The following is a 14,324-nucleotide window of genomic DNA, read 5'->3' as shown; positions in this document are numbered from 1 at the left end:
TTTAGGTTTCAAAATATTTATTTCGCCGTGATTACATGCGTCGTCTATGCACGTACGTATGCGTGCTGCGATTACATAAGTACTAATGCAGAGTTGCAGGTCATTATCAGGTGTTAATTGCATCGCAGGGGAATGCCGGCCGCGAAACCACTGCGAATGCGATCGCACGGATATACATGATTTGCCATATACGCGCAAAACACACACACACACACACGCACGCACACGCACACGCAGTCATGCATACACACCGGATCTCTCTGGATGAGGGAGATCGATATTCAAGCGTCTCTCCCCGCGCTCGCATGTCGAATCCTGTCGGTCGATTGGTCGATACCGCTCGCGGGATACGCTTGATATCGTGACGTTGACCGAGGATACGGACTTGCTTGCGTATGCGGAATCTGGATTGGGTTCGTTTGCGTGAATATATAACACCACGATTGAACGATCGATGGGGCATCCACGATGGAGGATACACGTTTCGATATGTCGATATGTCCATATGTCCATATGACGTGCACGTCTTTCGAGGGAAAGATTTCTCCCTTTATAGGAAACAAATCTGTCTTTGAATCCTAGATATTATTTATGTCGTGTCAATTTTTCTCTGCTCGTGACGGCACTATATCATAGAAGACGAATTAACTCAATAAAATAAAAAATAAAAAAAAAGAGAGAGAGAGAGAGAGAGAGACAGACAATATGGAAAAGCTTTCAGTTCTAAACTAGACAATATATTCTATAAAATATCTTGTAAAAAACTGAAAGACTGAATAAATTAAATTCTTATTAAGATAATAAAAGAAATCGACAATGGAAACTAAAGAGCAAAAAAACGTTGGTGCATAATATTGTAATAACACAATAATTAACATTATTAGTTTAATAACAGTTTATGTATTGTGATTGTGATGAATTATTCTTAGTAAGTTCACAATTATTCACGATTATCAATTGAATTATACGGGACATACACGGAAAGCCGCAATTATCCCACTGTCGCAATTATCATCATGATTGCTCCTAATTATTCATTAACTGAACTGACAGGAATCTCCCCGCCACAAGATAGACGTCGATTAATCGCGCGACTCTCGAAGCCCGGATTTGACGAGCATCCTCCATTCGTTGATGTTTGCACACAGCACGGAGAATTCGCAGTATATATTCGTGTATCGATCAAGCAAACCTCATAGGGACGAAATTTCGGACAAACGATCTCACGCATCCTGCATTCGGTCCGCTCGACGCTTAAAAAATTCAAGGACATTATTCAACACTGATATGTCGTCCTACATTGAGTATCGCTTCGCGTTTCAGTCATTCGAGTCTTTCGTTCGAGTCTCGCCAACGAAACCAACGGGTTGGAAAGATCAAACCTCCGGTAGAGCACGTCGACTGCATTTCTCGTTCTCGATCCTCCTCGTACATAGGCTGCGTAGTGTTCCGATACGCAGCTGTTAAACCACAATCGTACGCCATCATTTCGATTACGTTATTTGGGACTCGAAAAAGGAGTTGTCTAGTTCTAGTCTGAGATTTTGATTAATTCAATGACTTAAAATACAGACTAACTATCGCTGTTGCTAAGCATTCTTATCACAATGACGATGACTAATGTATATTTAAAAAGTTGCTTATTTTCAACAGACATCTAAACGTGTTTTCTTATTCTCAGAACAGAGAATAAGCTTTCAATCGTTATTCATAGCCAGATATTTCATTTGTCATACGGCATAGCCTTACTAAAAACCAAAATAGAATATCTATTTTTTCAATCGTACCTACATATAAACTCTTTTTTATCTATTTTGCATCTTAAACACACACACACACACATATATTTTAATCAACTTTCAATGCTCGTAGCGTATCCAATTTACATACCGCTCTCCTCCTTAATTAGATGCTATTCAGAGGGAAGAAACGATGGCGTTCGACTGCTTTTCTCGCTTGCGAAGGAGCAATAGGTATCGATACATCAGCAACGCCACGCCATGGCACGGTGGTTTTAGTCCACCACCGCATTCATTGGAGCGTCGAGCAACGTAGCGTGGCGAAGGAAAGCCAACCCTTGGATCGATCACTAAATCCCCGGTTAAAGGGAGTCTCTTAAACGCGAAGGGATACGAGAGTCCGAAGTAAATCGCATAAGCGACCGACAGCCTTCTACTAGGATTCTCTATTCACTTCCTCCGGCACTTTATCCCTTAAGTGACCTCTACAAATTGAATTACGGTGTACGACGTCGCTTCACGCCTATGGTATTCATCATTGTAAGAAAGCCACGCTAACGGCGATCACGATGGCGGTCCATCATATATATCGCTCGTATATATCGCCCCAGTTTCGAAATTCGAAACCCCCACGTTCCAGAGAATTGATATGAAACCATATAACTTTTCCTGTTGCGCATTAAAATTCTATTGTAGAGAATCGGAAGACTGAATTAATTCCTCACGGGACAATCCGGCAAATCTGGGTCACGTTTAAAAAGAAAAATAATTTTATATTCGCTTGCATTGTAAGTGTATTTATAAAAATTTTTAATATTTAGTATCGAGCGTAAAAATGGCCAATAAATTTGTCGGAAGCTTTTGTTAAGATTGTATAATAAAAATAAATTAAAATCTAAATCCTCTCTGGCAAAAACCTTGTAATGCAAGCGATTTTCTTTTCTCTAATTCTCTCTCTATTCACATATTTGTTTCATTATCAATTCTTAATCCGCAAGAAGAAAACTTTGTCTATGTGTGTATCGATATATATATATATATATATATATATATATACATATATATATATATATATATATATATATATATAATACATATTTATACTAATCAGATCCTGAGAAAAGTTACAGAACAATAATAGAATTATATGATTGCATATTAATTATATGTCTGGATCACAAGTCGAAGCTTTCCGAGCGGTACTGTACACTGGAAATAATTAAAGTGGCGACTCGAAGTGGTTACTCGTCACATACAGAATTATATATACAGTTATAGCGTATTTAACACGATATGCATATCACATTAGGGGTGGTTGCAACATATTACGTGTCGCGTATTTCTCACCGCTCGTATTTCTTGCTAAAGCGCAAAATTATCCGTCACATCGAAACTGTATCGAATTGTCTCTCGTTCGTCGCGTTGTAACAGCGCAGCGTCATATGTCGTAATCGAATTGCAAAATGCGATTGAGATTACGATCAGATACGTGCGATTTGAGTCTCGAAGATCAGCCGCCTGATCTTGCCAAATGCATGTAAGTTCGAAACGAAATTTATTAATTGTAATTAATGTCTCTTTAATTTAAACACAAGACGCATCCACATCACACAAGACAAATCGATAAATTTTCAATTCGCAAAAGTCAATCATTCATATCCATTTAAATTCAAGTTTCCTTTCCAATCAATAACTAAACATATACAGAAATAATTAATAACTTCGCGTCCGGAAAGCAATCCGCTTTAGCTAAACTATAGTTAATCTTTCGACTTTTTAACATCGTTTTGAAAACTTTAGAAAGATGAAGTTTAATTTGCCTTTATTCGAAAAGTTTGATTCTATATTCTGTTTTGTACTTTATTTTTTTAAAACTTGCGTTAAGTATAATACTTATAATTTATTGTTCGAAAATTTATTGAGTCTTGGACGCATCAACTAATGGATCTCACATAATAAATCATCAAAATTAGAATTGTTTGCAAGCTTCGTGTAGCACGCAATTAATAATAATTACAGTCGACGAGTGGATTAGGACAGCTTATGTGTGCAAGAGGACTTGAATTCTCGCTTCCGAGATGATAGCGAATCAAGTAATATGTAATGGTTAGCGAGAATTATATTAAACTTTAAAGTTTTAAAACTTATATTCTATTATGATTGTCATAAATTATTAAAAATAATAATTTGAAATATATAATATTGATTATGAACGATCAATGCGCGTTATAGATTGTTGACTGAAAGTATAGTTTTTGTCTTTTTTCTACCTTTCTTCCAATTTTTATAAATTACAGTTTTCTGGAAGCTTTCCACCTATTTCAGATACTGAAAAGATATCGTGCTGAAAGGGCGAAGCTATCGAGGTTGAAACTGAAATCGCACGTCACGGAGGAAAATTCCAGTCGCAGAGAGAAACGGCAAAGTTAGAAAGGAAATATCAGCACATTTTCGATGTAAAAATAGTTATGGCTCGCGGACACAGAGACAGCAGCCGTCGCCACTCGTCGGTTCTCTTCTTCGTTCCTGTCCGTTCCATTCCGAGGATAGCGGCAAGATCGCCTAAACCGGATCAGGCGCAGGTGCGAGTAGCTGCATGCTGCTGCTCGATTTTGCAATCTGCAATGTCAACGTTAGATAGCACGCTGTATTGAGGACTTATCCCTTATCCTGTGTGTCTAGGAAACTAAACGCTTGTTTAAACTATGCTATATTTTTTTTTTTTTTTTTTTTTTTTTTTTTTTTTTTTTTTTTTAATAAAAAGATGTCTTTCATTAAGATGATTATTTATTTCTTTATAAAAATAAAGAAGAGAGAAAACTGAGACATGGGATATTTTGTGGTTGAAACGATGAGTAAATCTGAATGTCTCGACAAACCGAGATATAGAATTGAGCAAACCGAAATAAGGAGCAGAAGAAACGTGACAGTTTAATTCAGTCTGACCTGGAAAACGAGGACACATTCGTAATCAACCAGATTAAATAATTTGCACTCAAGGATCTCCCTCGGCGAAAAGAGACAAGTTGAAAGATCAGACGCGCATATTTTCAATTCGAAGAATTTGTAATTGTTATTATTTGTCGTTAAATCTCATTTCCTCGAACTTCGCAGAAAACCACGAAATTTATTCTTACTCGACTATTCCAAACAAATATGTTTTCTATCAATATATATATCTTTTTATATCTTAAATATTCTTGAAAATATTTACAATATTTACAATATTTTCAAGAATATTTAAGATAATAAGAATAAAAAGAGAAATTAAAAAAATTAAAATTTCCGAATATCGTTAATTATTTAAAAATAAGTAGAAGCGATTAAATTAATAATTAAAATTAACAAGAATTAGTTGCTCATCAAATAAATTTTTCACAAGATAGCAAGAAACAACTGTACTTTGCAGAAATGTAGAAACAAAAAAGACAGCAGACAATGGAATTATCAGCGAGTCAAAGAAAAGATGTAATTGAAGGGAAGAACTAAAGCTGAAAGGAACGACTTTTTCTCGACGAAGATTCGTACCTGATGTTCCGGTTGCTTGTGTGATTTCCTTGCATACACTTTCAGGACCCTGCAGTTACACGCGACAGAGAGTGCTACTGCCGATCCCTGTAGTAAAATCGTATGATGAGATAACAAACTAGATAAAACTATGTATCATTAAATTACACATCTCAAAGGAAACGTCGCTAACCTAAATTATCTTTAAAAATATAAAATTCTATACATTTAGAGAAATTAAAAATATTTATCTTCTTAAAAATATTACGCAATAGAAGATGCTCTGAGAAATCACAAACATTTTATATTTGTGAACGCCATTAATAGGGAGGATAAGTCGAGGATATTTTTAACATAATATTAAAAATAGAATTCCACTAAAAAAAAGTTTAAGTAAATGTTTAAATATTAAAACTCGAGAAACTTTCTTTTTGAACAATTGCATCTATCCTAAATTCTCGACCGCAATTGACGCGATAAAAGATAGGAAGTTAAGAATGAACGAGACGAAACGACAGGACAAAGAGGTGCAATTGGACGCGAGCGGGTAAAGTAAGAAGAGAGGTCGGCCGAGAGACGTCTTCCGCCACCACTTCGAGATTCGTCGATCGCGAAAAGCTCCCGCTGTTGAAGAACACTCGACTCGGCAAACTCTTGCTTGCGAGAAGAAATATGGAGGCAGGCTCTATATATATATATATATATATGTGTGTGTGTGTGTGTGTGTGTGTGTGTGTGTGTGTGTGTGTGTGTGTGTGTGTGTGTGTGTAGAGGGAGAGAAGTACGTTGAAAAGCCGTTTACGCTTGACGCAAGATCGAACGCGTCAGGGGGTGGAAAGTTCCAGGAACTTGCCGGGAAAGGACGAGGGAAAGAGATTCCGCGCGTTCCTGCGTTTGCCCTTTCGCCTCTTTATGCGCAGTGCGATGCCGAATGTCGTTCAAGACTCGATCGAGATCTCTCAATGTTGGAAATGAAGTCGGTGTAATATCGGGGCCATCGTCAACGAATACCGATCCGTATAGTAATTGGCATATTTGCATTTACAAGAAATCAAATTAAATTTCAAATTTAGCTGGAAATAAATTCTGATCGAACAATGAGAGGGGAGTGTGGTCTGGAATAATGGTCTGAATAATGGCGCGCGTGATGGTCCGCACGTGCATAATGGTCCGAATAATGGCTCAAATAATGGTCCGCATAATGGTTTGAACAACGATTCGGTCTCTCGATGATAATATCCATACAAAAAAACGTCTATATAATATTCCATATATAGTTCATAAAATCAAATTTTTTTTCAAGCTAAAGAAATCAGATGCGGCGAAATACGATGTCACTCGCGAGGAGTTAATGATTTCTCATCTTTCAACGTCAGCTTTCAACGCGCGCTCGTATACACGTGCCATAAATGGTCCATCGAAATGGCGATGAAAAATATTGCGGTCGTATGCGGTGCATCGTTAGGAATGAAAAAACGTAGGAGAAAAAAATGGCGCCTCAGCGAATCTTCCGCCACGAAATTCTTTTTGCATCGCGTATCTCGTATCTCGTCTACGTACCTGAAAACCGCGAAATGATCTGTGCGCGCTCTCTTTTTGCGCTCCGCGTATCTTTCCTCTACATACCTGAAGGGAATGACCCGTGCAGAAAATCGCCCATAGAAAGGGAATTTTCCAAACCCTGGATGCCACCCCGCAGCCGGCGACCAAACCCACGATCAAACTGACCTTCAGAAAGAGCATCAGCTGCAACGCTCGCCTCCTCTTCATCTTCTCGCGCTGCTTTATCTCCAGCTGCATACTGCACGTGTACCTGCGCGTGTGCAAGCGCGATTTACGCGATGTGTGACGTAATTCGTGACCGAGAAAGAAGGACGCGCCAAACTTTCGGGAGGCAATAGCTCGAGAAAGCAAAGTTTAAAATTACGAGTATGAAAAAAATGTATAAGTCATTCTTAGAGTAATAAACTGTTTATCTCAGTTTTCACGATTGGAATTTATTTGTTTTGCACTAATAAATGTATACTAAGATTATACTACGTATAACAGAAATATATTATATTCTTTTAGATTATTATCTATTTAATAATTAAATTAATAGTGATTAATATCGTAAAAGTAAGGCATACCTTGACACGATTGCAGCCTTAATGAGGTAGTAACCGGAAATTAGAAGCAGCAGGACAACAGGTATACCATATGCATAAACTGTTGCTGTGGATCCCAAAAACCTAGAATCAATAAGATACATACAAAAAGAGATTAAATATCATTTATAAATAAATAAATAAATAAATAAATAAATAGAAAGATATATAATTTAGAACTTATCTATTAAATTTAAAACAATTAAAAAATTTTATTTTTACAATTATACAGATAAAATATTTATGGCATTATTATAAATAGATTAAGCTAAACTGAAATTGATTTAAAATTTACTTATCAAAACATATTGCAATTTGGAGAGATAAACGCTATTCATATTAATTGTATTACATATCAATTTTTAAATATTGACAAATAAATCGAAAACATGTGTGTCAAATAAAATGATTAAAAAATATCGCGTAGCTAAAAATATGACTCATTGTATAAAAATTCAATTCGGCATTGCAATTCTTATGAAACAGGAAAAACGTGAAGAAAGGTGGCGAAAATATTTATCAACTTCCGTTTATTAGGTCTCATCTATAAATCATATACGTACGCGCAAGGAATATCCAAACTCTCATCGTTTTCCTCGACGAGAACAGATTGGGTCAAAGAGTGTCTACAAAACGTGCGATTTTATCGCGAGGTACTCTGGCGATATCGAATACCCATTTTCGGCACTCGCCTACTTTGCACATGTCGGCAGTTCAATTTTTATACGTGCAAAAGAAATATTTCCTGCCGTTTATTTTCCTCGATTGTATCTTAGATATTCAGAAGTAGAAACGAAGCGAAACTGAGACGAAAATCTTTCATTCTTTTTTAAGAATTTCCAAATTGAAATTACGTTTACGCACATGCAAATATAGTCATTTCTGAATATTTTTTAAATTCAAAATTTTACAGATTTAGTTATTTTCATAAAGATTTAGTTATTTTCTGCGATATTCCATCTCGCAAAATTTTAATTCCATTCTGTTTAATTTTCTACGATTTAATGCCTCTTTTTAATGCCTACAGCAATTAGGAGAACTGAAATTATTACAAGTGTTACTATTGCTCTTGCCACAATTACGCCAAGCTCATCTTCTTCTTGAAATCGCCGACAGATTAAAAGTCAGATTAGATCCTTAATATCTACGTCAACAATCTTGAATTATGACATAAGAAAAGAGGAAAAATATGTGCATAAATCTTAAAAGTTGGATGCACTCACGCGAATGCATTTTGCAGTAGAAAATTGCTTTCGCGATAACAGGCTCGCAATGTAATAAAAATTTAAAAAAAATATGACATTTGCAATTATCACTAATTAATATTAAATTATTTTAATGCAATATAAAGAGATTTAATATACTTAATTGCTTTTTTTCTTCCAAAATATTTAATATTTTCAAAATTAATTCTTTCATATGATTACTTTGCTATGTTAAGCGAGAAAATTCTTGATTTAAAAAATTTTAAAATTTATTAAATAAAATCAATTAATGTAAATTTTTACGTGCAATGAGAATGCGCTGAAATGAAAAAGAATTTGTAAATAAATTCCATGATATTCAACGTAACTAATATTACAAATTAATATCGTAAAGCAAATAATATTTTGGAAACCTTTTTGGCACGAGCAAAGGAAAATATAGGATATCTACCTACGCGCAATGATACACGATATATATGCTCTTCGAATACCTCGCTTTGAAAAATAGCAAGGATCTCATTCGAGTTCGGTATTCCGGTTCACCGTCGTTGGGTGAATCTGATTTAACGAAAATTGGTCGTTCGACGGAATTTCGCCGTGGGACAGAGACAGGTGCAAAAAGAGACGAGGATAAAGGAGAGAGAGAGAGAGAGAGAGAGAGAGAGAGAGAGAGAGAGAGAGAGGGAGAGAGAGAGGAAGGGAGAGTATAGTGGGCGGAAGAATCTGGAAATAAATAAATGATGTACGCTGTATATACGCGACATTCCTCCGGAGGACGTACCGCATTTCCGACAAACCGCGACGTTTCCGCTCTTCCCCCGTCCAATATCTCGACGAGTTCGAGCGTGGAAAAAGGAAACTCCAATGCTCTTCCGGTGGAGGATTCTTTTGCGACTTGAGAAAACCGAACCTCCATCGTTACCGCGCGCGCGCGCGCGCGCTGCCGTGTCGTCTCTACCTACCCCTTGCTTGGCAGCCCCGGCGAATAAAGTGGGTCGCAGCAACGGAACGTGAACACAACGAAATGTGCATATTAGGAACAGAGGAGCTGCATTAACTCACGCTCTCGCGAAGAGAAACGCAAATGCCTGATAATTTTCTCGGTGCGGTAAGTTTTACCCGACGGGGGAAAACGATTTTCTCTTGACCGAGGAACAGATGGGACGACTGACAAATCACTCTATAAATCAAATAGATAAATATCAAATGTGCGTGTAGCCATTTATACAATAAAAGCGTTATTTTTCTAAATTTCGCATTAAAGTAATATCAAAACGGATTATCATATATCGTTCTTTGCAGCAGATGAGCCATGTTGAGAGGAAGTCTGTGTTGAGAGGAACGAGGAAAATGAACGAGGATGAAGGCAAAGAGACGAGAAATTTCAATTAGAAAAACCAATGCATTTTCAGTGAACATTTTACGAGTGACGACTATGCTCTTACCAACAGTTGAAGGGAGTGAGATCAACGACATTCCAAAAATCGTGGCTCTCTTGGCTCTGTAGGAGAATCGCTAAGGCGAGACTGATCAACGGCGCGCCCCAGGCGAACAGACTGTACTTCATGTACGTTGGAGGATCGTCGCGACGAGGTAACGACGCCACGGTAGCGTAGAGGTGATGGCACATCGCTACCAACCAGCAGACCACTGATACCCGAAGATACTGCAGGCTCAGACCGAGCGAGATGCAGAGCTCCGAATCCTGAAAATTCAAGAGCGAATGATGTATTTAATGTTGTGTCGACAAAAATCCATTGTCTCAGAGATGATGGCAACTCTTCCTATGACGTAACAGAGATCTTCAATAGTAATGATTTAAAACTTGATTGAAATTGTAACTTCAATTTCAAAATAATCTGCAATTTATTCAGGATTAAAGCAGTGCAATTAACTTATATTTGCACTTGTGTATTTGAAATATAATATTACACATACAATATAAATCTAAAAATAAAATTTTAAATCGAGAAAAGATTTTAATACAAATATTATAACGCGTAGACATAATTGGATTATAATATAAGAATAAAATTTCAAAATTGTGAAAATAGTAGAAAAATTAACATCTTTACTTGTATTTTTATTATATAATGTATAAAGACTTTTACTCCCGAATAAAAGCAAAAGTGAGAAAAATGTAATAACATTGATTTGAGTTAATCTTCTATTTCTCCAATATGAAAATTAGTAAATTATTCTCAATAAATGGAAAATATAAAGAAAACATAAATAATAAAATAACGTAATAATCCATATATGTCGAACGGCAACTATACGTAAGATATTCGGTTTTTCCGCTCGATTTGTGAGTTCTAGGCCATGAATTTCGCATGTACACGAATCGAATCGTCCAGCGATATTTTTCAGTGTGGATAAACGTCACCGTCAATTTGCTCCGTGACGAACGGCGAGTATGAGTAATTTGGGATAGTAGCCTAAACGTGTGCGGCTCGCGGATACTACGGATATATAGCCGGCGAATTGTCCACGTTGAAAATCCCACAATGCCGATCGATATATCTATCTCGCAATATCGCAAAATAATCGATCAGCGCTGACGTTAACAAACACGCTGTTGATTCGCTAATTTATAGAACAGGCCGCATTGGGTAAATAGCGTGGCATTAATATTATTATGTAGTAATGACGTATGAAAGCCCTTAATTCTCCCGTTGTACCTTCACGGCCAAAATAATTTGCCGCAAACTGTATAATGCGCATGCATACACACACACACACACACACACACACACACACACACACACACACACACACACACACACACACACACACACACACACACACACACACACACACACACACACACACACACACACACACACACACACACACACACACACACACACACACACACACACACACACACACACACACACACACACACACACACACACACACACACACACACACACACACACACACTATGAAATTTCAGAATAAACTTCCGTCGATATCATGTAATTAGTTTAACATCATTGTAATACGGAATAATAGCTAACGTGTTATCGCAGGTGATTTAGAAGCTCGATAATGATAATTATCGTACCACAAATCAAAGAATAGATATTTATTTTTAGAAATATTTAAAGTAAAAAGAATACAACAAGTTATTATTTAAAAGTTAAAAATTAGATAAAATAAAAAAATTTAAAGTCACGTTAGACGTGTGAGTTTAATGTTTTATCTTAGATAAATATTGAAACTTTAATTTATGCCAATTTTTCTAAATTTAAAATCTGTGACAATTTAAAATAAACTTTTTGGAACAAACAAATCAAGTTTGAACCAACAGATTATTTTACATGTTTTCTTTCAGTTAAATAAGCCGAGTCTCTTCAAAGTTTTTTAGTACACGCGTATATATATATACGTATATGTATATGTAGTCGGTATTCGCTTCTTTGACAAATCAACTACGTGAGCGATTTGCTGCAGCGTGCAACGTGATGCTAAAAGAGAAGCCGTTGCCAGCTTTCTCGTAATAAACGATACTCCGGTGCATACGATACTTCTCTCTCGTCGATGCACGGTCGCAACAATCGCGCGGCGAGGGACGTGCTCGAGCATCGAAACGGAAGCGGAAATAAATTGGAGGGTGCGCCCGGATGCCTTTCTGGAATTCGTAGCTCACAGCCGGGATACAAAGGGCCGATCTGCGAAGCGAAATTGCATCGAGCGAACCAATGGTTTACGTCAGAGGACAGAAATTTTACATGGACATACTTCTTCAAACGATTCCTTTCTGCGTGCAATTTTCGCGCACCATTAAATCCTCCGCCATCGCATTTTCATTTTCTTATGCGCCCAGATGCGCCGAAATAACATTCAAAATGACGTTTACAAAATTGCATCAATTCTCGATGGAGCATTTAATTTTTACATCGAAGTAATCCTCTTACAATTTTTCCCGGTAATCATTATTCAATTGTTATTTTATTCAAAAAATTTGTTCCAATATTCAGAAAATAAAAACTATTTTCTACGTGGAACAAAATAGTTAAAATTTGATTTCTCTCTGTGCGTCCGCGAGCGATCGAACTGCGAGTAAAATCGAGTTATGAAATTAGTACTTCTCCGACACGAACGGAAATACCATGGCGAAGTAATATAACGCAGTTTATCTTCGCTTTCTCGAGTCTCGATACACGAGAACTCTCTTCAGGAATTTCGTTATAACGCGAATTCGCGGCACACACGAAACCCACCACGATGTAAAGTTTCAAGTTATTCCTCCCGGTTGTCGGGCAACATTCTTATTCGACCAAATTTTCGCTTCGGAATTCAATAAACCCTTGTGCCAGTTCTCCAAGATTATTCCAAGGGATATAATTCCAAGAGTAGTTTCGAGACACGCGTTGCAGTACGCACGTAACCGTAGTTATTGTTATCGCAATTTAATTCGACTTAATAATATTATCAAGTCGCGGTACGATGAATTGTTCTTGTAACAATGCGACTGTACCGAAATGAATTTTCGCATGTAATGAAACAACATTCGTCGAGAATTGCGTTATTGTTACTGTGCGTGAAACATCGACGAACTAGACCTTATTTGACGTGGTTGCAACTGCAAGACTGTCGGAAACGTCGTTGAAAATAATTTTCGAAATGTCGACCAGAGCGCACGATTTCAATCGCGTAGTCATCGCAGTCTCGTAGTAAAGAAATCTATTTTCAGTTCTAAACCAATAATATATATTGTTTTCCTAAATCGCGTAAATCCTTGCGAAGAAAAATGTTTTCTTTTTTGTGGATGTCGAGTACGGTAGCTAACGCTACTTCTAGACTGCATTAATGAGGTTAACGATGAAAAGAGACTTAAATTTCAGAGCGGCAGTGATATCGGGTTAAATCAGAGATGCAACTGCAACAATGGTGTGTACGTAACTCGAGCATGGAGTTTGCTATATACGCCATGAAAAATGTACCGTAAAATATCACATTCTCAGAAAAAAGTTTCACATGGAGTGCATATGGTACGATAATATTTTTATAAAAAATAAAATCCTTTTTCGTAAAATATTTTTATAAAAAATAAAATCTTTCAAACAAAAATTTTCAAGCGCCAGACAAAATTTTTCCTCTCTCTGTTGTAACCTTTTCTCAGCCACCCAATAAATATAATATTGAATTATAGACCATAATACCAAATACAATTTTACATTATACGAAAAAATGAGGGAAGATTTTGTACAAAAGATTTGATATCTAAAATTGATGCCAATTTATAGTCACAATATTAATATAAGTTTGTTGCATTTGTGTATATATATATATATATATATATATATATATACATATATACATAGTATATAACTGCAAATTCTAAATTGTATAAAGCGATCTTAAGATTAAATTCTCTAACGTATGTTCGTTGTCGCTGTAAAATTACTCTCACCAACTACAATACTATATTTTCTCTTCTTTTCTATTTTCAATATTGCAATGAGAATTCTATTTGTACCTTCACCACCAAAATCATCTTTTCCTCTTTTCACGCCAATCACCATCGTTTTCGACGAGTTCGTGTATCCGTTAAAATCGAGATAGATTCGACCAGTCTATTGAAATCCCCAATTGATCGAACAAAGTATTTCACGGACTGAGGATTAAAAAGAAAATATCGAACCGTAGACGAGAGATCTTTCAGAGAATCCTGAATTATTCGAAGCCACGTCGCATGTGACAGTAAAACGGACAGT

At 36.5% G+C, this 14,324-nt stretch overlaps 1 protein-coding gene across 2 annotated transcripts in view; it reads right to left on the bottom strand.

The window, feature by feature from the left end:
- LOC105424793 (adhesion G protein-coupled receptor E3) overlaps nucleotides 1-14,324 on the bottom strand; it is a 69,227-nt gene continuing 54,903 nt past the window's right edge. For both annotated transcript variants that reach the window (XM_089073128.1, XM_011635223.2), the window contains 5 exons: nucleotides 10,044-10,303; nucleotides 7,376-7,477; nucleotides 6,873-7,059; nucleotides 5,268-5,354; nucleotides 1-4,358 (listed from right to left, as the gene is read on the bottom strand). In XM_089073128.1, the coding sequence (XP_088929254.1) occupies nucleotides 4,302-4,358; nucleotides 5,268-5,354; nucleotides 6,873-7,059; nucleotides 7,376-7,477; nucleotides 10,044-10,303 (693 nt within the window). In that variant the 3' untranslated portion in view covers nucleotides 1-4,301. The remainder of the gene's footprint in view (nucleotides 4,359-5,267; nucleotides 5,355-6,872; nucleotides 7,060-7,375; nucleotides 7,478-10,043; nucleotides 10,304-14,324) is intronic.

Source organism: Pogonomyrmex barbatus, unplaced genomic scaffold, assembly GCF_055798465.1.
Source record: "Pogonomyrmex barbatus isolate J1 unplaced genomic scaffold, ASM5579846v1 scaffold14, whole genome shotgun sequence".
Lineage (NCBI taxonomy): Eukaryota > Metazoa > Arthropoda > Insecta > Hymenoptera > Formicidae > Pogonomyrmex > Pogonomyrmex barbatus.
This window is presented reverse-complemented; position numbering and strand designations above follow the sequence as displayed.